This window comes from Pleurodeles waltl, chromosome 6, assembly GCF_031143425.1.
Source record: "Pleurodeles waltl isolate 20211129_DDA chromosome 6, aPleWal1.hap1.20221129, whole genome shotgun sequence".
Classification (NCBI taxonomy): domain Eukaryota; kingdom Metazoa; phylum Chordata; class Amphibia; order Caudata; family Salamandridae; genus Pleurodeles; species Pleurodeles waltl.
Window position 1 is genome coordinate 1,504,472,510 of NC_090445.1, and position 26,447 is coordinate 1,504,498,956.

Genomic DNA, 26,447 nt, shown 5'->3' on the forward strand with positions numbered 1-26,447 from the left:
TTCATCATATTGCACTGTCCTGAGAGCAGACTACCCTACTGACTAGCTACATTGCTTTAAACCTTTGTGGGAAGCATAGTTTCAAATATTTCATAGATACAAAAGAAAATGCTACTTCCCTACAACTAACGTTTTGCAGCACTGATATATTTCATAGATCTCTGTGCTTGGCGTTGTATCCTCTCATTCCAACTGCACAGGATGGCCACCTTTCTGTTTCAGTCAGTGAGTTGCATAGGGTTCGAGTCTGCCTCATTGACGATTTTTAGATTCAGCATCACTAGTGTGCCCAACCATAGCTACACCTTATGGAGTTGGGGAGTAGTGGGGCACATGTTGCATGAGAATTCATGGCATTTTAAAACACTTCTGCACCAAATATCAGTGGTATACTGTAGGAAGCTGGCCTGGTGTGAGGTGAGCACCTATGGTGTTATCACCTTATACCAGGTCCACTTATCCCCTATTAATGAGGTGTAGACAGTGTCTAGGAAGCCATGGCTCACTAGAGGTAGCTGTGGATAAGCAGCCAAGACTTTACTAGGAGACAAGCAAAGCTTATGCAATACCACTACAGTCACACCGCACTTACACACATGAAAGAAACACACAGTGTTACAAAATTAAATGTACTTTAGTATAGTAACAAAAATACTAAAATACTGAATAGGCAATACTCCAGTAGGATGTAAGTAAACAACCTATGTTGTACACATTAGAAGTCAGTGATTAGCATAGGAAGCAATAGCAAACAGTAAAAACAATAGAAAATAGGGAATGCCCTGGGGGGGGGACCAAATCATATACTAAATAGGTGGTATGTGAAACGCAGTCCCCCCACCCAAGGAAGTGGGATCAGTAGAGGGGAGCTGGAGGAATTGGGAACCCCAAAAGGTAAGTACCAGGGTGCACCCCAGCGACCAGGAGAGAAAAAATAAGTATGTGGTTTTCACCAAACCCACAAGAGAACTTTGGAAAAGGACTGTGCAAGACCCAGATAAGACTGGAAGAAACCAAAGGTTGACCCAGACAGAAGAGGACCTGCAAAAGAAGTGGACCAAGTGCAGTTCAAGTTGGAGTGTCCGGCTGTGGCAAGAGCCACTACCCACACTTCTGTGAATGCAGGACCAGGTCAACGGTGGATGAAGAAAGTCAGCAGTGCAGCATTGGCACAGAAGTGAAGTTCCAGAAGTGATGCTAGTGATGTCCCACATCGGCAGTTGTGATGCAGTCAGTCAGTGGTGCTGAAAAAACCACCAACAAGTGTTTGCAAATGCAAGAGTCGGTAAAGACGTTTTTGCAAGGCTGAAGAGAATCAGCAAGGCCCGTGGAACTCGACCAAAGGAAGGGAGTCTGAGTTGACCCTCAGCAGCTGGGAGAGTCACAAGAAGAGGAGGCAGCCCCCACAGGTGACCCGCAGGCAGTATGCACAGGAGTCACAGTGAGGGCCACTCAGCACACCTGAAGAGGAGTCCCACGTCACTGGAGCATCAGGCAGCAGACTGTGCTTTGCCGGGAAGAGTGCTGGAGGCCGGGGGCTACATGGAGCCTGAAGATTTCTCAGAGGAGGCACAAGCAAGCCTTGGTAGCTGCTAGAGTCGTGGTGCAAAGGGGTACTATCCCACAGAGACAGGCAAGGGCTTACAGTCTCCAAAGTCGGACAGCTAGTAGAGAGGACCAAGGGGACCACTTCAGACACCACCTGTGATGTAGGATCCACACAGCTCTGGAGGAGAGAAGACCCATGCAGCTGGTCAACATTGCAGTTGGTACCAGCGGAGACAGAGGAGTGACATCTTCACTCCAAGGGAGATTCCTTCTTAATTCTTGTGCAGGCTGAAGACTCGTCACACTCAAAGGATGCACAGCCAGGGAAATGTTTTAGTTGCTGGAAGGAGCAGGGGAAACAATGTTACAGAGCGGAGTTGTAATTGGAGTTGCAGATTGTGAGTTCCTGGAGGATCCAGTTGCAGTCCCGGTGGTCAGAAGATGAAGTAAAAGTTGCAGAGGAGTTCTGATGGAATCTTGCACGTCGAATCTGAGGACCCATTCAAGAGGGAGACCCTAAATAGCCAAGGAAGGGGGACTGGTCACCTAGCAGGGTGACCACCTATCAGGAGGGGGCTGTGACGTCACCTTCTTGACCTGGCCACTCAGATGCTCCCAGAGGCCTCTGCCCACTTTGGTTTCAAGACAGCAGAATCCAGTGGCCACCTGGGGGAGCTCAGGGCACCACCCCTGGGGTGGTGATGGACAGGGGAGTGGTCACTCCCTTTACCATTGTCCAGTTTTGCATGAGGGGGTCCCTGGACTGGGGCAACTTAGTTTATGCAAGGATGGCACCAAATGTGCCCTTCAAACTATACCGGTTTTCCAAAGGAGAGGGCGTTACTTCCCTTTCTCACAGGAAATCCTTTGTTCTGTCTACCTCTGCCTGAGCTGGTCAAGCAAAAGGAGTGCAGAAACCTGTGTGAGGGGTGGCAGACGTGTAGGCTGTCTGGAAAACCCCATAAGACTAGCAGGAGCCCCCCAGAGTGCATGGAATCATACAACCAATACTGGCAATAGTTTCGGGGTACGACTCCAATAAGTTTGATACCAAACATGCCCAGGTTCAGAGTTACCATTATGTAGCTGGCTACAGGTAGTGGCCTGTGTTCAGTATGCAGGTAAAATGGCTTCCCCGCACTTACGAAGTCCAGGGTAATGGAGCTGGAGTTCGTAGGGGCACCTCTGCTCATACAAGGACGCCCTCACACAGAGGTACCTGCACCCTGCCCTCTGGGCTAAACGGGCTTACCATAGGGGTGACTTGCAGTGACCTGTAGTGAAAGGGTGCATGCACCTTTTCACACAGGCTGAAATGGCAGGCCTGCAGCCACATTTTGCATGTGTTTCAAAGGAAATTTAAAGAGACTGACATTACACCATAATCATATACTTGGTGTCCCCATTCTTTCATTTCACTATTAATGTCATTCTAGTGGATCAGCGGTAATAGGCACGATAGGTCTTCACATCTTCTTCGAAACTGTTATGTCTTGTCAAGTGCTCTTGGGTTTAAAAAAGAATGCACTTCCTCAGTCCCATTAGGAAAACATCTTCCCCTCCTGAAGCACCCTTGGTGCAGGATACCCTCAAAGAGAAGAAATTGTCAAGTTTAGTAGCTCTTGAAGTTATTATTATTATTATTTTTTCCACACCTGGCCTTCAGCAATTAGATATTTAACAAATTATTTTGTTGTTCCTGCACAACCAGCAGGTTTTTAAAACTGATTCTCTGGTGTTTATTCATTGATGATGTTTTTTCAAATGAAGAACACCTTGAAACACATGATGAGAAAAATGCTTGCAATTTGTCTAACCACTGGAAATCGTTCTGGGTAGCATCCCAACCCATTGTTCTTTTGCTCAAAATGTCACCTCAGTTTGGACCCAGTCATAATCAAATCAGTCTTAACCCTGCTCCCCATGGAAACAGTGCAGTCTGAACTACCAGACCAGGTCCTCCCTGAACTGGAACACAAGCAGCCCAGGACCGGTTTCGCCCTAGTTATGGGCTTATCAGCTGGGTATAGTGAATGAATGAAAACTTTATACGATTATCATAATCATAAAAGATAAAAACAAAGAGAAAAAAAATACATAAAGAAGAATTTTAAAAACTATAAAATTTGTCTATAAATAATCATATTTACAATATAAACAATAAATATAAACATACAAATAGTAGTCCATCCATCATCTTCCCAGTTACCTCATTAGTTAAAATGATCTCATTCACACAAATACAAAATTTTAAATACAGGATGATTACCCTTAATCCTATATCCATTCAGATACAGTTCTACAAGATACATGGTAAACTACTAGGCATTCAGGATCTTATTCCAACAAAGAGCCCCTTTCAGGTAAGTAGTAACAGCCGTTATTGTTACGTTATCCCGTAGTAACTTCAGATGAAGAAATGCTGGACGAAATTGCTGAAAGCCCCTGATCTTAAAAGCGGTATTTCCAGCAAGTAGAAAAATCCTGTGTTCAAAATATTTGAAAAGAAAGTACTTTAGGCCTGTACGAATTATGGAGTGAAAAGTTACCCAGCCTGAAGAAGCTATGCAGCAGCATTGGCTTTGCACCTCGAGCTGCAGATGACTGTTTCAGAATGCAAACAAAGACTGTCTGACCACAAATCACCGGCGTCATTTCAAATGGCAAGTTAGAACTACAGAAGTGAAACAGTAACGTAAATATTCATGGGGAAAAGGGAGCATTGAGCTGCCACCCAGCCAGGAGTCATTTCTCCTGCAGTTATGTTCTACACTTGTGTGTGTGTGTGTGTGTTTTATCACACTCAAGGAGCCACATTCACTATGAAAACCTACAGTCTTATGTTTACTCCCACATTAAGAGAGATTTTCGAATCCGATTTTGGAATTCTCAAAGAAAAAAATTATTATTAAGACATTTACTTTTTCTAACTTTCTCCCCCATTTTCCACCTGGAAATGTTTTTCTGGGGGAGAAGCCACATCTCAAACAACTCAATAAATTTTAGGGTTTTTCCCCTTTTCTGTTACTGAGAAATGATGTACTTCTGTCTTTAACAACAGTAAGCCTCTAAACTTTTCCAGGCTGAGAATGTTTGTCAGCAGTTAATAATTCATACATTTGTCAGGGTGCACAAACTCTCTATGGCATCCCCACTGTGGAATGCACACTCCACACCCATGAGAGCAGATTTACTCCAAACTAATGTTACATAATACAGGTGTTATATTATGTGTGCGTGTAAACTGAGTTAAGCTCAAATTTATATTCCACTTTTGTAAAGCAAGCTACTTACACAAGTAAGTTAAACCTATACATGCAATGACTATGAATCGGACAATGAGTACTATGGAGCACATAAGCCCAACTTCCTTCTTCCCAGGAAATCATTTGACAACTAAATCTCATGGTGTCCAATTAGGTGCTGGGAAAAGATTTCCATTCAGAATATACCTGCATACCAGGATCTGGACATTGATTCAGTCAAGGATGGCCACTGCCCACGTCATAACGCAGTGGTGGTGACTTATGTTATCATGCTGCTGCTTGGTCCCCTTTCTGGTTTTGACACTGTTAGGTTGCGTGGCACAGCCGTAACTGAGAAATCACACAGACCTCTTCCAGCTGGTAAAGCAGCTCTGTGTGAACTGTAATATGGAATACAAAATTCTGTGACATGGTGAGGCACATTCTCCTCAATTGTTTTTAGCCTGTCTGTGCCACTACAGGCTGGGACAAATCACGTCAGAATTAATTTGTCCCAGACATTCAATGTATGTTCCTATGGAACAAATGGACCAGGGAGCGGTGCAATTTTCAGCTCCTCTGGCAAAATAGAACTGTGCCAGTGCGGCAGTCCCCATATAGGTTTTTAAGGTAAATAGGCAATAATTTCACCTAACCACTAGGTGACACCTTCCTAACCTCCAGGTGACTCCACCTAGGTGGCACCTTCCTTACATCACAGGGCTTGGTTAGACCATATACCCTCTGAAGGGGAACTTGTGCATCCCCAAATGCAACAAATATGTGCTTCTGGTGTGTAGTCGTAGAACGCACAATGAGAATTAGCTAAGACAGTTATGCCCCTCTCAGGAAGTGTCTCAGTTCTGACTTCTCAAAGAAGATGTCCATAAATAGTCAGGTCACGTAACAGGAATATATATGTGTGTGTACTGAAGATGCAGTGTACTGCTGCTATGGAACAGATCAATGTTGTGGTGATGCTGAGAGCGGATGTGTCAAAGTCTGTGAAGCATAAATAGATGTTGTGCCAGCCACAAATACTCAGTGCCTCACACGTCATAGATAGGAATCATGTATTACTTTAGGGTAAATATTAACTCCTGTGCTGGAAGCCTAGATGGCACAATGTATACATAGTGCATTCATAAAGATGTATTCCTCTGAATAACCTCATCACACAATTAATGCAATAACAATGATAATAACATTATAATGATCATTTATATAGGCCACATTAAGCAAGTAGTGTCTCCTCTTGGTGCATGTTAGAAAGAGGAAGGGCCACTGGAATAATGTAGTTCTGTGACTGGCATATTATGCAATAGGCAGATCCTTTGCAGAGGTCATCTGGTCTCTTTTTAGTTGCTGACTCTTGTGGTCATGCGTTAAACTGGTACTAATAAGGAGAAATCTTCACTCAGACCGTATTAATGTGTGTTATAGGACAAAACAGCAAAATAATGTTGCCAGTGAATGTGCAGCATTACTTTCTAGCCACATAATTCAAGCACCTCTTCCACATACTTTTGCCTGTCAATTGCTGCATAATTCCAGTGGACCTGATAAAGGGTGATCTGAAGAGATGAGACGGATGCACAGCACAAGAGGCAGGCAAATGCATGTGTTGGAGCATTTAATACCAAGTAAATCAGTCCAGAATGTAGGTGATCAGTCATGTATGTGGCACTGTCCCACCAGCAGCATGATTTTATCACCTCATTCCTTGAGTAGCTTCTCCTGTTTCCAGCTGACATACGAAATCCTAAGGAACCACATGGCGTCACACACAAAACCATGACAAGACATGACTCCAGGGCAAGAAAAGGACCAGGAGACAGACACAAGATAAAACATATATTATTTTCCCACTGATTGTTTTGCACACTTTTGCCTTGTGTGTGGTGTCATCTGAAGTTCTGGCATTATTTGCGCTGGGTTCTGAAAGTTCCCACTAACTGGGATAGTGGTGGTCTGGGCTCGGTGCGTTAGTTCAGTGAGCCGGTCCCTTTAATGAGGTGATGGTGTGATACATCATTCAAAGGCTCAGGTGATATCACCTTGGATGATGAAAGGCCAAGCTAGCCACTCTGGGAATTAAACATTTAAATCCTTGCTGCCACACAGATCTTTGCTGAGGACACATTAGGCGTGTGGGCTACCTTAGCCCATATTCAGGCTAACTTAAACATTACTGGACTGTGACAGACGATGCATGGATCATTATACACAGGAGTCCAAAGGTAATTGCTCTGCGCCTGTGACAGTGACAGTGGGGGGTATTTGAGGTGGGGCCTCTTCAAACAGGAAGCAGTGCTATTCGAGCGCTGTTTTAGACAGTGCTTCTGGAAGTGGCATCTGCAAGGTCACAGTAGCTGTGAGGGGACAGTCAAAGCCATGACACTAGTGGATTCCGAGAGGAGGAAGTGATGGAGTTTGCTCCACTTTTGTCCCATATGATACGCTGCTTCTCTCACTGTGGCACCCTTGTGTTAGCTTCTTTGCGCTACAGAGTTTGGAAAATGGCTGCCTCTACTAACTGAACTCTATTTGAAGAGGCCCAATTTACATCCAAAGGCTAAATGTTTTTTGCTATCAAGCTTGAGGCCGTAAAGTGTTTACGTCTGGAGTCACGACTCCTTTTCCACCATTTTGGAAAAAAAACATCTTTGGCCATCTTCTTGCTTAGAACTAACCTATGTGCTCGGTTGGTGGCCCTCAAGAGGTTATTAAGAGCATGTGCTATCGCCCTAGGGGAGAAGATGTGGCTTAAGGGCCAGAGCTGCCGACCTTGGAGCTGGGGAATACAGTTCGAGTCTCGGCGCCGGCTCAACATCCTGTGCTTCAGAGCAAATCACTTAATCTCCCCCTTGCTACCAAAAATGAATTTGTAATGTAACCGATGCTCATGTAAAGCATCGAATTTGCGCTATATAAAACAGCAAAAAAATAATAAAGCGCTCCAGTACCTTCATGTCGAGTTCGCACTACATAAAACTGCACCAAAAAAAAAAAAGAAAAAAAGACAGACATCGCAAAGAAACAGCAAGATGTCTGAAAACAAGGAAGAAACAACATACCGCCTTGAGCGCAAAGTGGGGAGGCAAAAGAAAAAATAGTGCGCCTCGCTAAGGTACATGTCTAATCGTCTATGTCACAGGGTCAGTCTCAAGTAACAAAACAGTCTCAAGATGAGACAAACGTAAAGCATTTACCAACGACATCAAGGGATTTTTGAAAGGCAGGCTCAGGAACGAATGAAAGTGACGGGCGTGGTTAAAGCCCACAGAACAGATTACAACATGCTGAGAAGAGCAGTGCTTGTGCGCTGCTATGCTCAACCTAAAAAAAATGAAATAGGAACACTGTTTAATTTGGGAGCGTCCAAAGTTTTTAAAGAAAAGGCTTCCACAATATCAACAAATACAGACACTGAACGACAAGGGTGTTTATGTGGTCCCTTGGCGCACTCCTTTACTCACTACACATGGGGCTCTAATTTTACATTCGGGACTAATTTTACGTAAGTTGTACTGTTAGCCTATAAAGAAAATGTTACATTAATAAGGTGAGTGGGCACCACATGGGCCTCTAAGGCACCTGTAAAAACTAGCTTGATCAATGTTATCATAAGTGATCTGAAACTGCCTGATTTAGATGGCCATTCTTTATAATAATATATTTAGATAAATAACATTAATTTAAAGACTTTTTAAAAATGTACCTACAGATTTGGTACAAACAATATGCCAATCAACTATAGCCACCACCAAAAACAGTGCCATGGCCAACAGCTTTAGACCAAGATGCCAAAGTAATAGTTTAAATGTTCAAATTATCTATCATACTATCACATACAATAGAAAGGAAAAGAAAATCAATAAAATGACGATACGAAAAAGAAAAATGTTTACAAAAACCTGTGGATACAGTTCATTCTGAATCAATGGAAATTAAAAGAAGACCACTGTCTAAAACTAGAGTTCTACTTTATTAATTCAGTAGCATGTGCAGTTCCCGACTTTGTAGCCAGATGTTCTTGGATAAATTGTCCTACCCGTAACCTACCTTTTGGCACAAAGACCAGTGGCTAGAGATGGCAACGCCATTCAGCGCTCACATCCTTTTCAATGTTTCTTTCCTTTGCAGGTGTTTGATTTGCAAACAGCTTTCTTGGGGGACCTGTAATCCTGTGTGCTCAGAACTGGTTGCAGTTTCAATCCATTTCCTTCCCTTGGCATTATTCTCCCAACACTCCTGTTTGCAGACATAAATTATCTACTGAAGGCTATCGATATATACTGGCAGTGATGATGCTGCTTGATGCCAAGAGGGCCTTTTAACTTTTGAGACTGGAACGTCTATTTACTAACTTGGACACATACGATTTTCCTTTCAAACTCATATGTTTAAGCTCTTTAAGATGAAATACATCAATATAGGATCAAAAAAAAGTTAGTCAGTGAATTATGAATACACCAATGAAGAAATGTTAAACATTCTATATATAATGTATTATTGAAATAATAAAAGAAAAAGTGCACAACAGTGATAAAACGTAATCTATTCTGCAGCAAATAGCTCTGCTTCATTACTTTTCTGAGTAGCTTATCTTTAGGGGAAGTGAAATACTACACAAAACTCTAACCTTCTTAAAAGACATCTATACAATCATTCAGCCTGCGATCCACTGGACACCACTGTGGCCTATTTCCTTCCTTTTGCTTCAGCCTTTTAAGTCAGGAGTTATCCAAAACCTATTGATTTTACAAAAAATTGTATTACAGAATACACTTACAATTCGGGGGTTTGAGTAAGAACTTTTCATTAATTAGTCTGCTGTTGTGTTGATCACATCTTTTTTCTACCCCCTACAGCATAGGACAGTTGATCAGTCCACTCGAACCATTAGTTAATTTCACTGTCAGGGAAGGCTTTCTGCTCTTTCACCAGCAGCACATCCACACACAAAGTACTTCCCTTCAGTAACAGGGTTTACTATGGCAACGAGAGCTTTCTGAGATGAAAAAAAGATTTGTGCTTTGAGGCAACATTTTTTATATATAAGAAAAGACCATGCAGCTCCCCCAAGAATATCCTTTCACAGAAGTCATGAGAAGACAAAGCAAGCGATGGTAAAGGCAAAAGACTGGCAGGCAATGCCAGACTACTGGCTTTTTTATGATGAAAGTTGTGTCTGGTGGCAAAAACAATAATGGCCTCATTACGAATGTGGCGGTCCGAGGACCGCCACACTTGCAGCAACGGTCAAACAGCCGCACTCTAGGCGGACTGACTGCTACATTACAGCCCTGGTGGGCGGACCTGCAAGGGGACCGCTGTCCTCGCAAGGAACATGGTTCCTGAGCGGTTGATAGCGGTCTGAGTTGTACTCAGTCACGGCTGCACTGATCTCAGTGCCGCCAGGGTGATTACAACTCAGCTGTCTGCTAGCCTTTCCATGGTGGAGGCCCCGCCATGGAAAGGCTAACGGAAAGCCAGTGCCGGAAGCCATGGGGGTGGGGGGGGCCTGAACTGCCAATGCCCATAGCATGGGAAGTCCAGAGTCCCTTCTGCCCAGCACCATCAGAATACACACTGTCTGCTTTGCAGACAGATCACATTCCGGTGGTGCTGGTGTGCCTTAATAGAGCAGAGGCCAATATCGTAACACTGTTCCCGCAGGTCAGCCTGGTGGGAACATTGTAATACGCCTGGGGTTGGGGGGAAACGCCACAAGTATGACGGTGGGTTCCTCCCCGCAGCTTTGGCCGTCCCATGATGAGACCACCAAAGTCGTAATGAGGGCCTAATTCTGTTTGTACAAGCACACTCACCCATGCCTATATTACCATCTTTAGCTTCTCTCATGGTTAAAGCTAACTAATTCCAGTGTAAACTCAAGAAATATATTTTGTTTTTGAGAACTTATTTTTACAAGACACTTTTATCTGTAACTCTGAATGGCACTTGGTTACATTTACATGTTTGGTCTTTTTTTTTTTTTTTTTTTTAGTTCTAAAACATGCTCTAGTAACTTTACAAGTGAAGTACCAAATATGAAGAGATGCAAGCAAAAAACAACCAACATTTAATGAGAATATAATTCCATGACTAAATAGCAAACTTACCTGTAGTAAATATACTCTAATCATGTAGAGGAAACTTAGACCGAGAGTTAGAACCCATCGTCCTATTGTGTATGGAGTGGATTTATCTAACCAGGATTGATAGAGCTAGATAAAAAAAAAAAACAGTGAAATTAATATCGTTTTTTAAGATTTTGCAATTTAATGTTCACAAAACAGTTATCTTGCGGAAATCCCAGATGATATGGGTGGGTGGGGAGGGAATTTAATACTTCATTTTCAAACCACAGAAATACAGTTGCAACTCAAACCTCCAATGGCAATGGGATAAGCCTATATTACACAGCTGCCTTATCTCTCTTTTCTGTAATATTAATTTAGAGCAATTGGTCAGTGTTAACAGTATTCTAATTAAAATTATGCTGCACTTTCATTTAATATCAACAAGACACACAGAGTGTCTTATTCCAGTATCAGAAGTGGTATCGAAAAAGGTGTGTGTAAAACGTATTCCTTCAAAATAAGAGACTGATTGTGACATCGTTCTACTGCAAAGTTTATTTTTTATTACTTTAACCCACCACCAGGTTTGTTTTTATTTTCTCACAATAAAAAAAAAAAAAAAAAATCGCACTTTAAAAAAAAAAAAAAAAAACAATTCATTTTATTTAAGCTGTAACATACAGCCCGAATAATTTTCCTGCTGAGAGTAACAATGGAGTATGTTTTCATTTCACCTATATAGCATTCAAGGCAAACAAAATGCCTCTCAACCAAGATGCTATTACAAAAAAAAAAAAACTAGCAGCACAGATATTGGAGCACAGTTTACAGTTTATTACTTTGAGTGAGCTTCTCCATGTCCTACTAAATGTATCGATACTAAAAGTGTATGAGTACTCCTGGTTGTGAACTATCTATGGTACCTTCACAGACAAGCTGTGTTCTCAACGGCTTTGCATAATGAATGTCTAATAATGTATATTGCCAATGGGACTGGGACGTGCTGTGGAGAAGACATTTATCTCCTGGACCATTCTAGTTTTGATGAACCTCGAGCATTTCACACAGTTCACACTGCCAAGCTTTAAACGGGCCGAAACAGGTGTGTCTGTGGGAAGTCCATCTTCAATTCACTGGGCCATACTCAAAAAAAAAAAAAACACTAACTTTGAACTTCAGAGCTTTAACTTGTAGGCATTTATCTGAAAATGTGTGCAGCCACAACTTTGGATCCTGTCTTAATTCTGAACTGAAATTACTTTCAAAAGGGTATCAGAGAAAGAGCATAATTTGTAGTTCCTGATGATGAAACTTTGAATTTCAAACAACACGGGGACGACTGTTTCAAAAAAAAAAAAAAAAGACTTTCATTTGCAACCCTTAATTGAACTTTGCTTGACACTACTGGAGAATAAAGAAAACAGTTATTTAATCATGAAAGCAAAGTATGCAAACTTGCTTGTGGTATCAGTTTCTCTCTACTGTAGGAAATCCCTCAAGCTATGCCAGTGTTTTGCCCTTTTCTTTACTTGTATTTATTAGATATACCTTACGAAAATCAAAAACGTACATGGGCTCTTCCTGCCACTGGGAACACACACCACTAGCCACCCTATCATGTGTCTACTGTGATGTGGCCTGTGTGTGGTGGTTGCACCACAACTCTGAGACTCCCTCGGGACACAACTAGTAGAGTTTCTTATAAAGCCTGAAATAGTGAACGTATTTGCTACATGTACTGTGATCCTTTAGTTTAAATGTCACTTCTCTTGTAAAGGGGGATGATAACTGCAATAACTCGTCACTGCTTGTGAATGGGAGCACTGCTAAATTAGAACACAAGCAAGGACATTCGTTAAGTGCCCCCCAAGTGTCACTGTGGAGTCAATGTAACTGCATAATGCCCCGGAGATGCTCTTGCTCTTCATCAACAGCAGGGAAGGGATTAAGGGCCATATGTACGAACACTTTTTCCCATAGACACAGAATGGGAAAAAACCTTTGCTACATCTGGCCCAAAATCCTTGATTTCACACTTTGGATCTGGAAGGTTTTGTGTTGAGGCATTGAGGGAGAGTGGGTATCTGTGGGGTTGTGTTTAAAAACTGCTGATTCGGAGTACAACACTAAGGCCCTGGTTAAGAGTGGTCCAGAACGAAGGGTACTGCTCAGGGCCATTACTAGTACCCCTCATTTCTGGACTCAGGGGTACTGAATTGATTTTACTCATATTATTGAGTGTGATTCCGCTCATGACAAAACATGGCTGGGTTTGTTATGTGGAGGGCAGGGGCTGCATGTAGGAGCACAACCCAGTACCAGTCTACCCCATGGGTGCACCTCCTGCTGCCTCCATGGCACTGTCTCACCTTTGATACCACCTCGTTTATTGAACCCCAGAACAGAAAATGCAGCGTTGAGCCAAAGGATGAGGCCTGGGCACATAAAAAAACTGCCTGGGCTCGGATGGCACTATACTGCCATCCCTATAGCATCAAGGCCAAGAGCAAAAAACGGTCACAGCCAAAGGAATACAGTACAGGCACAGTCTTTTTTGACAGTATAAAGCAAGCAGTGGCAGTAAATAAATCTCTCTTATTCCATCCAACAGATCTACCTTCAAAGCACAATGCTGCACAACCCCACTGGGGAACTAACTGGCACCGGCATGATAATCCCATTACTTCATGGTTTCTGTGCATGGCCCGAAGCGCTACACCTGGGGGAAACATTATTTCAGGATATAGTGTTTGCTGCACCTGAATTCAGATGTTTAGCTGCAGTTCTAAAGTAGATGGATTAATATTTTTGTCAAATCAGACCTGCAGCTTATTGACCCAACCAAAACGTACCTGTCCGAGTCGTGAAAAAAATCTAGAAACCACAGAAGGCTTGCCATGGACAGATTCACCAACACTGTCCCCTTCTGACATCCTGCTTCTGTTGGGATAAATTAAAAAAAAAAAAAAATATAGAGAGATTTTATATAGTAAACACAGTTCTTTCTCTTCAGGCATTGTTGTATCAAGTGTTACTATTACCCAGCCCAACACTACTTGTTGGTGATACTGACAAAACCCAAACATTTGTAAATCAGCTAAGTCTCGCTTGCATGCTGAATCCTGATACAAACATTAAAACTGTGCAGAGTAAAACAAAAAACAAAAAAAAAAAACCACAAAATGATTACTTTTTGCACACTATGAATCCGTAGGATAAAGAATTTAATGAATGGTGATTCAGTCTACTTATGAGATGCAAGTCATTACATTGTAAGCACTAGGTGGAATTATGCAGCAAGAGAGAACTACTCCGCTAGGCGAAGCCAAAAGCCCATTTTATGCATATTTTGATGATTGATAATAACAGGTGTTCCAGACGTTTGTCCTGCTGGGATTCAAACTTGTGTCCTACAAGTGTTACAAATCTAAGTACTGAACACTTCACAGATTGTGGTCTCTTCCAAGCATCAGAATGAATGCCTTGTGTTACTGCACAAGATTAGCTGTGAACACATCAAAAGAGCACGTCTGAGGGAAGGAAGACAGGAAACATTTACTTTGTGTTCCTTTCTATAGTGCTCACACCAGGGGACACCCCCTGCAGAGCACAGTGTGTAAAAGAGAGAAAGAAGGGGGAAGGACAGGAATAAAGGTGTCTGTAAAAAGAAAAACAATTGTCAAAGATACTAATGTATGATGGGAAGATGAACCTATAACATTCTCCACACATACGAGCTTCTGACTCAAAGCATACAGACTCAAGGAAGGCCTATGCATGGCAGACACATGAATTATAGAAAACAGAAGTAGGACCTCCTTCTAAGAAGTCTTCAGAAAGAGGCAGTTAGAATGTATCCAATGCTGGGTGCGCAGAAGGCAAACCCAAGCTTTAAACAACCACTTGCCTAATACTGAGTTTACGGGATTTTGCTAGCGAGCATTTGTAGCCAATCTCCTAACTGCTGACGACCTGCACCATCATAGCTAATTAGGCATTGAAGAAGATTGGTCATGGGGCATGTCCTTGGAGAATAAAGGGAGGCACTCGACAATAAAGGGCTAGCTAATTTTAAGCAATACAAGTGACTTAAGACCCATTATTGAATTTAATAGAGCAGCAAAAATGAAACGTGCAAATTTAAAAGTCAACTATATCCAGGACTATTTACATAATGTGCAACAATCTCAATTCTGAATTACCTGCTGTGTGTATCAGACACACATTTCAAAGTGAACTTATTGTTCAAATATAAGTGTATCCTATGCCCATGAATTGACTCATATTTAAATATAAATTGGATGATGTTTGCACTACTTAGAGAACTTTAGAACAATGTCTACAGCAAAACTCATAACACAAAATGAAAAAGTAAAAGACCCATGACGTTTGTCTTCTAGTCCAGCTAAAGGGAGAGGGAGTAGTGATGTTTTGTTAATGTATTAAACTACGGTCCTTCAAATACAGAACTGACTTCAACCGGCATTATGTAAGAGTCCATTTTTACTTACGGGGCAGCACAAAATTAGGTTACCATTTTCATACATTTGGATCCACTTTCTAACACCTATATTTTTTTCATTTAATCTCCAGGGTTCTCACTCATGCATTTAAAATTATCAAATATTTTATTTGTTCTAGAGATAACAAGTACCTTCGCCTACAACCGAAGACCGCTGAGAATAGAATATAAACAAAACCCTCATCACAGTGTCAGAATTAGCACAATAGTACCAGCTCCTATGTGCTCCTTCTACATTTCCATCGGCACCAGGATGTATCAAGAAAGGAAAACCTCCGAAGTTAAGTTGTGCTGGATTCAATTTTCAAATAAATCCATGGTCTTCCCTCAGAGTCACTCTTTCTGCTTGAACCAGGTGAATTCATTCCTGTGGTACAATTCTTGGAACACTAATATGTTAAGAACATGCAAGCTCCCTTAATTCTGAAGGCAAATAATCCAAGGAAGTGATCAGTTAGTTTTGGAGACCGGCATCTTAAAGAACAATGATATTTTATACTTTCCCTGAAAGTTCCACAACCTAGATATCTAATCTCTAAATTCAGGGCCTTAGGATTTCCCGACAGTGACAAAATAATCTAGATGCACACCAAGCCACTGGAATGCGTTTACACCTCAGGGAGTAAGGGAGGTAAGTCTGCCTATTTGATAGGCTTAGAAGTGAATATATCAGAAGCCTAGGAATAGTTGTACACTGCATCTATTGTGTTAAGGACTTCTTCCAGTAAAGCATGAAGGTTTGGGCAGTACCTGGATGGAATACGGTGCCTAAACCCCATAAATTCCATAACCACACCAACATGCATCTCATTTACATCTCATCTACACACATCCCTGTCCTGTAGTTTCACAGGTTTGTAGTACCGATATAATGCTATTTTAGCCAAGGCTGCCTTCCCTGTAGCACTCCTGGCTGTGATGAGTGTTCTTATGCATATGTTCTCCCATTTATCATCAGTGAGAGTTCATCTCAAATCGGTTTCCGGGTAGGAAGAGGAAATAGTCAGCTGAATAAGGAGCAGGCAATCAGCGAGGCAAGCCAGAAACAGTGGAGCGAGACTAAGGGCGGCAGGAGCAGCTTGAGCTTTGCAGGGACCAGGGGAGCTCCTCTTCTGCTGCTGCAGCTCTACCCCCTCGGACTCTACTAAGCTTTGGTTCCTCCTCTCTGGATTGCACAGGAAAAGCTGAGAAGCTAAGAAAACCAGTTGTATGGAAACAGAGTGGCTTGATAGTGGAGCGTTGAAAAAAGTAACTAGCTTACTGCAGAGCTTGCTAATGCTGCTGGCAGTCTCACTGTGTCATGAGAGGCAAAACAAGCCCGGTGAGGACATGGCAAATGAAGGGGCTCATGTCTTTCTTATATGAACATGGCGCTCATAGGAGAAAAAAAAAAAAAAAAACACCACACACAAACACTTATAAACACAGCGATCAAAGTGCAAAAACAAGCTAGTGGTGGTAGTTGAGAAAGATCAAGCACAGCAAATGAAGCTGCCATGAACCTTCCATCAAGAAGATAAAAAGAAAAGTGCTCACAGAGAATCATAAATAACAGAAAGAATAAGAGCGCATGAAACAGGTCAGTCTTCATGGGAAGTTACAAACGTCCAAAAGGAGGGACTACTAAATATATTCACCAAACAAAAGCAGGAATTTATGAAGGGCAGTCAGGGGTGTGGAATTCCTACAGCTCGATTCCCAGGACATATTGTTTGGGGTCAAGGACAATATGTTTTCATGTTTATTTTGTCCGTGGGACAAGTAGGCTCAAACCCCTGCAGCACAAACCCTTTGGCTGTCAGTTTACAGTGCCACTTTATGGATCAGGGAAGGGCATTGTCTGCACTAAGGTAATATTCGAGTTAATATGTTAATGATGTTAGAACTATCATTTATGTCTCATTAATGTAAAGCCTTCATTACTAGGGTGAGTGTTTTAAGGAATTGTTGTAAGCTCAGTTTTACTGTTGAGTGTGGAGAGTGGCCCCAGTAGAAAAATGTGTACATGTGCGTACAAAGTTTAATTATATAGGGCTACGTAGAATGCTCCCAGAACGCTCTCTGTTTAGATGAAAATCTATTTAAAAGATTGAAAGCACGATTGAGGAGACTCTGCTTTCAAATTAAATGTTGACAAAAGAATGCAGCTAGGAAAAACACATTTTGCTAAACTACTGTAAAATCATAGGTTTGGATTCTTTGAAGAATCATCTACTACAATGTGTTGGTGTATACTAGTATTCCCAGAAAATATTCATAATGCAAACTCGGTGCAACCAGTTTCAACAAGATTATGGGAAACATGAAAATAAACAATCATTGGTAAAGCTACTAGGTCTGACATTGGCGGTTACCAATTTGGCTTTGTCAATGTGTGTCTTGTTTTTACATTGTTTTTTTAAAACGTTATTGTTGCAGGTGCTGCCAGGCCCACACCATTATAACAAACATTAGCAAAAAGCAATAATATTTTTGGGTCTCAAAAAGCTTGTCACAGTACCCTCTGACACCGAACAAAATACTTTGTGTGCCGATATGCTCCTTGTGAAAGAGCAGAATGCTATCATTTACAGAGAAGCCAGTCGAGAGAGAGAGAGAGAGAGAGGGAAAGAGAGAAAGAGAGACAGAATTTTAATAAAAAACTAAATATCTTGGTTAACTAAAGACCTAATCAGGGGCCAATTCCTAAATAAAGTCACAAAAGTGCACTCATACATATGCCCTTGCATTAGTGCAGTTTTACAGGTTTTATGAATTCACAATAATTTACAGAAGTAGGCAAAGAAATTGTACTCCAAGAAAAAAATCTGTGAACTGCTTTTTAGCACAAACAAATATGCATGTGTGGATTCACCCAATGCGTAAATCTGTTGAGCATTTTCAAGTTCACTTTCCCTCCAACCACTTTTATACCCAACCATGGAAGAAGTTTTATTTCTGACTTTGTCAGGAGTAAATTTCCAACTTTTCACAGACTGAGAAAAGATTAGAGAAGAGCTGGTGAAAACCCCTAAAACATGCAAATTAGCAGATTTGCACAGTCTCCAAAGCGCTTTCCAACCCTGAAACTGTTAAGTAACACTACCTCCAGCATTGGTATGTAGATCTGTGGAAAGGTGACAAAATGCAGGAATTGCTCAAATTAAAACCCCAATATAGTATGAGCCCTGGCATAATCGGACAGGCTATTATAACAGCTCTTATATAATGAAATTGCTGCCATAATTTATCACCAGACTACGTGGCACCAAAGTGACAAGTGGACTTTTTACAGGACAAGTAGATTTATGAAGCAACCTGTTCAATGAACAAGTAGATATTTTAGTAAATTTCACACTCCTGGCAGTAAGAGGGACCAATGAAAAAGAAGCTCACATTGTAGATACAGCATGTCTCAAAGAGCCAGAGTGCATGTGCTGCCTAGGCGAGACCTAAAAGTAGTTCTCAAAAAGTGAGCAATAGAAAAACAAAAGTAAAAAGGTTATGATCTATGTGAGGGACAAACAAAAGGTGGACAAGGCAAGCCATCCAATAAGAATCAAGGAATGACAGTAATAAAGCCAAACAATGGTAAGCCATGGGTGAGCTTAAAGCCCACTTTAAAATGTTTGTCAAGCTGGCAATAGGTCTTTTGCAACAGCTGCCACTGTCTGGTTCACTCATTATAAAAAAGGAATGTGCAGTAAAAGAGTGAAAGACCAGTAAAAAGTATATATGGGGGAAAGCACAGGTCAAGAAGACCCTGCAAGACAAAGAGATACGATAATTAGAGAGGATGTATAGGGTAGTGGAACAAAGAGCCATGAAATGAAATCAACACGAGTCAGCTCTGGTATTCAGCAGCATCAGTTGAGGCCCCCAAAGAAAAGATCTGTGAGTCCCCATTTATTTATTTCATCGATCTAAGCAATGAGGTTGTGGCTCAGTGTACAATTCGGCCACAGGACATTCCTCAAGTTGTTACTTACAAAAAGCAGGTCGAATTTGAAAAGAATCAAGCTCAAAGAGTCAAAACTGATTTTTTTTATTTTTTTTATTGGAGTCGCCATTTCCTAGTGAAAAAAACATAGGATTTCTGGTGACACTTCTTAGCAACAAGTATACTTTCTTTAAAATAAATCACTATTCCACTAGCATGTGGATGTCTAAAAGAAACATTTAAGAAATACCAGCAACAGGTGAACAGTGACAATAAGCCAAGACCAGTTTACGTTCTTTGCTGAGGTTAGGAGTGTTTTTAGCCTGGTTGCCTTCAGTTATGTGTTTTACGCCACCAAAAAGGCAATCCAAATGAGCAGGCTCAGCAGAAAAATCAATAAGTGCACATTATCCTTTTTCTTTACCTCTTGGTTGCAGAAAAGAAATGAATGCGAGTCTCTTAGTAGGGAGTATGCATGAGGCAGTGAGGCATTACTGAGATGTGTGTAACCCTCGTTTGAAGTATTGAATCTCTAAAATCTGCCTGATACCAGACAACATACACCGAAATGCCTCCAGAATCCCTCACAACTGCATCATCTTTTCAAGATTTTTCAAATACGAAGTTGCCACCCAAAGTGTAGGGTTTTGGATTGTGCTTGATGGCTTGTTGGTCACCCATATGCATTTTGTTGGGAAAGCAAACAATCTGCCTTGTATGAATAAAATCCTGTCTTGTATAAATAAAATCTAGCATATTGTGAAAAATGCAAATGTTAATCAGTTAAAAAAAACACAGAGAATAAATAAACCTATCACCAAATAAACATTGAACAGAAAGAATTGTTTGTTGCTAAGTCACTTCACAATACTACAGCTCTTCTGAGGATGAATGATGTCAAATCGGTGTTGCTGTGCTAATCCGTTTATAGTAACAAATGAGCTGCTTGTGCTGAACCAGGTCATTAACTATCTTTGTTACCTAAATATTTCAACAGCTAGACTGTCATCCAGTAATCCCATAGCACACCAGTTTCTGTTTCTGCGTAGCCTGTTGTACTACATTCTTTGTCATCCCAACAAAGGTCCACCCTAATGCCATTACTCCTGCTCTGCAATAGTGACGGTCTAATACAAAGCAATGAAACCAACCTCCCGCCTTAAACCCAACTTTAAGGTTAGATTCTCATCATTCTCCATCACCATTGAGAATTTTACCTACACAGGCTGGATCACATGGAATATTAGTGCTGCAGTTCTCAGCAACGAGCCAACAAGATATATATATATATATATATACACACACACACATACATACACACACACACACACACACACACACACATCAAGAATCCTTTGAAGCAAAACCTAACACTGCAATAAGAAATCACACCGAGAAACTAATAAATCACGTTGACACAAGGATACTTGAACAAAGCCTGAAGACAAAAGACACAGTTATCTAATTATTCTTCACTAATGAAAGAAAGATGCCATGGTGTGGACAGTCACAGCTTCATCACAAGGAAAACATAGAAGACTACATACTGGGAGGAAACTACATATACCTCTGCTAGCCTAGCCAAAGGACTACCTGATGCTCAATCAACAAAACTACAACTTAAAGAGAACACAACACACACCTCACTTACTCATTTTGTGTGTGTTTGGGGGGAGGGGTGGAGGTAATTACCTCCCAAAACGACAACACATTCGCTCCATTCCTAGTCACACAGTCCATGCAATGGTTTCCTGACCAGTTTTAGACAAATTCCACAGCATGACAGAAGTTTTTCTAAAACAGAGATAAACCTAATCAATTCTGCTCATAAACTGAGCATATAAGAAAGAAATGTGGTACTATCAAACAAGGTAGGAGAGAATCCATAATGAAGTAGGAAAATCAAGAATAAGGGAAAGCTTGCCATTTCTTCCTACTTGCAGTAAAGAAAGTATTCAAATAATATGCTCCTCGTACAAATGCATGCTTTAAATGTGTTTTCCATCCCCATTATCCACTTGGTGTTTTTTTTTCCAATTTCCTCAAAACTTCTGTCCCCAAAGTGTTGTGCCTAAAAGTGGCTAGATTTACTGTGTGTGCAGTATCAATGTCATAAATTAATACAAACATTCTGACCTTTGGTTAACATAAGAATGTGACAGAAGGTTGTAAGATGTAGTTACAGAGACCCCATGCATAGTAGAACTCTGTGGCCCTGATATCCTTGGCCACACCCAGCATTAATGCTGTTAATTGGTTGTCAGGTCTTTACTAACAGCAACGAGAACGATGTTTCCACTGAGAAACAGTCTAATGCCTAACTACAGAGGTGATGCAATACAATTTGGAAGCACATGTCCATGGAGATATTTACATGAGACTAAGTACATCATCTTCACCGGGAAGGTCAAATCTCCAAAAGAGAGAATTGGCATGGTACTGGTCAGAGCCTATCAGGGGGTGTCTTTAAAGTATGGAAAGCCTGCATACTTTTCAGGGACGCTGGACTGAACCAAGAAAGCGATAGATTGGTCAAAGAGAACAGACGGATTTGATGATTAATGACTTTTTGCAAAGGTGGCTTGGAGTATTAACAGTAAGCTTGCATGTTAAAACTCAAGAACAATATATCGAATAGCATCATGTTTTTGACACGTGAGGCCACGATTCAAAAAAGACATATCAAATTGGAGATTTGGTCCTTGCAAAATGACAAGATGCTATCAAATGGGGATCTAATCACTTCTAGATCTCGACAGGTGGAAAGCAGACATACAGATTGGCTCGAGCAAGCAGAGATGCTAGCACCCACCAGACAGGTCGAGCATGTAGACCTTAGTTGGTACTGAACTGGGAATCCTAGCTGCAGGCCATTAACTCCAAAACAGATGACAAACCACCATAGACACTGAATCTCCAATATGTATTAATGCAGTTGATTGCCTTTAACTGTAATGTACAAATTGGTTATATTTTAAAAAGTCCAAGAGAGAATTGACCAAAGATCCTGAATGATATTGCATACATCAGCCACCGCAATACGCAGATGTTTTTGAATTTCAAGAGGGGCAGCAGTTGGACGCCTGGGAGGATGAGAAATGGTCAGTGCTGGAAAGTAGAGGGATTGAGACAGATCTTGGTTCCGCCAGCTATTAGTGGCTGGATGTGGGATCCGGCCAACCCACTGAAGCCTTCTGAATTTGTCCTTGTGTCACTGTCTGACACTAGGACACGTTTCAACAATGCCAGCACGTTGTCTGCATTCCGTGTGGAGCAGCAAATTGCAGGCAGCAAGGGGGACCTCCTTAACACTTCCAGTTGGGGCCGAAAACAAAGGCCTACTTTAAACAGCTATGAGTTTTCTTTTTGTTCAAGTATCACCCTGGCAAGGAGCCATCTGGCGCACACCACCTAGATGGCAATGCAAAGGGAGGAAAAAAGGTGCACAGCTTATCACCACTTCACAAGTACTTAAGAGAAAGTATTGGAGGCAGGTTTTTACTTTGTTCAACCCCCGTGTAAGAGACGTGCTTGCACAGTAAGAATGCAAGCTTCATCTGTATAAGTAATTACACAAGTATTGATGACAATGGCACCTGTTTGTTTTTTTATTCGAATCTTTTATAGCACTAGTCGTCAAAGTGTAGGGTGTCAGAGCGCTTTACATGACACACACAGACAATAAATCATACACACATATAAATCAATGTACAGAAAATGTTACCCAAGACAATGGGGGTTATAACTTATAAATATGTAGGAATCACATGTCATCCGTACTTGCAGACATCATAATTTCTGAGTGAACGGTCGGGAGAAACCCAAAGTCATGATAGAAAACCTAACGCAGTGATTGAGCTGTCTATACTAATAAGACTTTATTCCTCTCCAAAGGAACCCTTCTTTGTAATTTTAGACTAACAGAAGATTGAGAAAAATAACAAGCATCTAAACCTATGACTTACACTTTGCATGCAGCTAAATAGGGAACTGTTCTATATTAGAAGACTTGCAACTTATGAACTGAAAGTAACATGATTTCAGTGTCAAACGCAGTGGCCCACTTACCTATCTAAATAAAAAATGTATCTGTGATCAGCATGTCACATGATGCAGCAGGCACATTAACCCTCTACGCTACTTTACAAGTCAAAACTGTGGCTGGAAAAACACATAACTGTTAATTGTTAGTGATATCTTACCGTTATTATAAACCCCTCAAAATTACTGGGCACACAATGATCACTACAGCAGGCATCTAAAATGCAGCCTCTGTGTCAAATTAAGTAATTTCGAACATATTTATTTGCCACATATGTCCTTGCAGCAGATTTGTTTTAAATAAATGTATAAGTTGACAGTCCGATATTGCTTTGCAAGCTCCATGTGATTCCACCCCCTTTTCTCTACCACACCTTGACCTCCCAATTTATGGGTTCCTGAAGTAAATTGTTTCCTGCTTTAGCACTGAGGGTGGGCTATTTTTATTGTTGCAACCTAAGGGGGAGGGCGTTGTTGTTCTACTTGATTTTGACGACCCGGTGTCACCTGCTATGTCCAATATTTACATTTTAGATCTTATTACCTTCGTATTATTCTGTTTCTCTGGGACACAGATTTGAAAAAGTTGTTAACAACTGGGTTTAACCCAAGATAATCAATGTGCTGCACTAAACTGTACGGAAAGTAGTAAAGACCAATTGAAAAAAATGTTTTTGGCACTCGAGTCAGACACACATTGCACGGGGACGTAAATGTCCTTGCTCGTGTTGCATAATGAAATAAAAATGATGGAGTTTCACTGTAAGCAGGTGCCATGGCCTTGGGCTATTTGGCTTTCCATAACTGTGATAAGCCTTACAACACAGACAGCGTTCCTCAAACTCCAACCGCTACACTAAATTGCTGGTCTTAGCAGGATAAGTGCGTACTTCGCATACACTTTCCTAAACACAAATTATGTAAGCCTCTTCATGCTTAACTGTCTGTGAGCTCATGTGACCAGTTCATATCAATCGCTTACAGCTTCACACTCCCAAAAAACACCTCTCCCACCAATGGCTTTCTTCAGTCCCCTCTGGCCCCGACTACTTTAGTTTTCCACTGGCTTGACCACGGGATGTGGGTGTGTACTTGGAATCTTCAGGGCAATTACACTGAGAGCTGATACCAGGACGTTTGAGATGCGGTTCGAGTAAGTGCTTCAACCAGCTGTACAACTGCCACAAACAGTTCATCCAGGCAGAGCTTCTTCCCGAACAATTCTCAACAATCCTGATGAATCCATTCATAAAAGCAAAAACGTGCCACATGACACATTTGCTGATTAATTTAATGGCTTTGTTTTAAAAGTAAATCTTACCGAATGGAGCCTGTATTATGTCACAAATCCAATGGGGAAAAGATCAATAATCTAAATAAATGTACACTCCGGGAAAGGAGGGATAAAGGGGAGATATTCACAATCCAGATGGACCTAAAAACGGTTCAAGACGCTGCTTTATCTACCCGAACAGCATAAATTCTCCGTATGGAAGGCCCGCTGGAGTTAATCTCAGACAACTTCTAGGTTAGGAAAGGGTCGGAGAGGAGTTTGGGAAAGCCCACAAGTGTGCGTTAGTGGGAGTACCTCAACAGCCATGGTAAACCATAGGTTGGAACGTCAACTTCGCACCCCTTAAGTGACATTTGCTACTGTAGGGTTCTCTGCATTTATGTCCGAAAATCCGCATTAATATATGTATATACGTCGTCAGGAATCCCTTTGTGAATGTCTGGCTAGCAGAAAATCAGTAAATTCATTTGTAAACTCCTGCTTCACATGCACGAATAGGAGGAGCAAGGGTGTTTGCGGGTTTATTAGGAAAAGTCAGGACGCTCTGAATTGCTCTCTCTGGACAGAGCATGTTTACTTTGGGTATAACCCATTATGACCTGGGTTGCTAAAGCAGACATTTACTGCAAGGATGGATTGAGATTCTTTCTATTACTATAAAACATATTCTGATTACTGCGGGCCAAAATGGTCCACATGGGTATCAGTTCGCAATTATCCCTCCTGGCCTCCTACCCATATTGGAATGATTGGCAGGGGTGGTCTGAGTTCCATCAATGGATACAGCGAGTTTACCGAGACTAAAATCCAGGGAGGTCTGCACCGTTTCCAAGTGCACAGAGGGTTTACTGCGAGTAAAGGTCTGCTTTGCCATCAGGAGTACTGTTTATACAAGAAAGTCGACACTGCTATCGGGGCAGTGTATGGTTACTGTGAGGATAGGTCATGGAGTTCTGCATTGCTATAAGCGGGCAGAGCGCCTTTATTGCAAGGATAACATGGGTGATGTACACTTGTCACCTGAAACAGAGTGCTTACTGAAATAGTTGCTCTGGGTGGTTTGGATTGCTATAAAGAACCGATCGTCTGTATTTTGAGTAAAGTACAGGCTAATCAGCACTGCCATCAGGTGCAGTGTATTTATTTTTGGCGGTAGGTCAGGGCGGTCTGCATTGCTATCACTGGGCATAGATTATTTATGGCTGGGATGGGTTTGGGTGGTCTGTATTACTATCCCTGGATAGGACCATCATATGGCTGGGATAGGTCGGGAAGATCTGCATTGCTAACACTAGGCAAGGCTTGTTTTTGGCCGGGATAGGTTAGGGTTTCACATTGCTATCACGAGACAGAGCGTGTTAAGTGCAAGGATAGGACAGGGTGGTTTGCCTGGGAACGTGTGTGCTTATTGTATGCCTAGGTCAGGGTAGTCTACAATGTTATAAAGGCCAGAGTGCCTGCATTGTGAGTAGAAAATAGGCTGGCCTGCTTAGCTATCAGGTGCAGAGTCTATTTATTTGTTAACAGGTCAGGGTGGTCGGCATTACCAACGGGTGCACATAGCGCTTATTCTATGGCTGGGGCTTGGTGGCCTGCACTGTTATAAGGGAAAGAGTGTGTGTATTTTAACGTGGAGCATGGTGTTTCCTAATGCTGTTAGTGGCACAGTCTGGATTGTTGGGCTATAGACTGGTTGGCGTTGCTTTTAATAGCACGGGTGTCTTTGTTATGGGTACACAGAAAGAGCTCCCACTGCTGCCAGAGAGGACAGAAGTCTTAATCTAGGGTT

At 41.6% G+C, this 26,447-nt stretch overlaps 1 protein-coding gene across 2 annotated transcripts in view; it reads right to left on the reverse strand.

Moving 5' to 3' along the window:
- Positions 1-26,447, reverse strand: part of RER1 (retention in endoplasmic reticulum sorting receptor 1) — a 93,849-nt gene that overhangs the window by 64,840 nt on the left and 2,562 nt on the right. For both annotated transcript variants that reach the window (XM_069240987.1, XM_069240988.1), the window contains exons 2-3: positions 13,735-13,822; positions 10,922-11,026 (exon numbers count right to left, since the gene is read on the reverse strand). In XM_069240987.1, coding sequence (XP_069097088.1) covers positions 10,922-11,026; positions 13,735-13,815 — 186 coding nt within the window. In that variant the 5' untranslated portion in view covers positions 13,816-13,822. The remainder of the gene's footprint in view (positions 1-10,921; positions 11,027-13,734; positions 13,823-26,447) is intronic.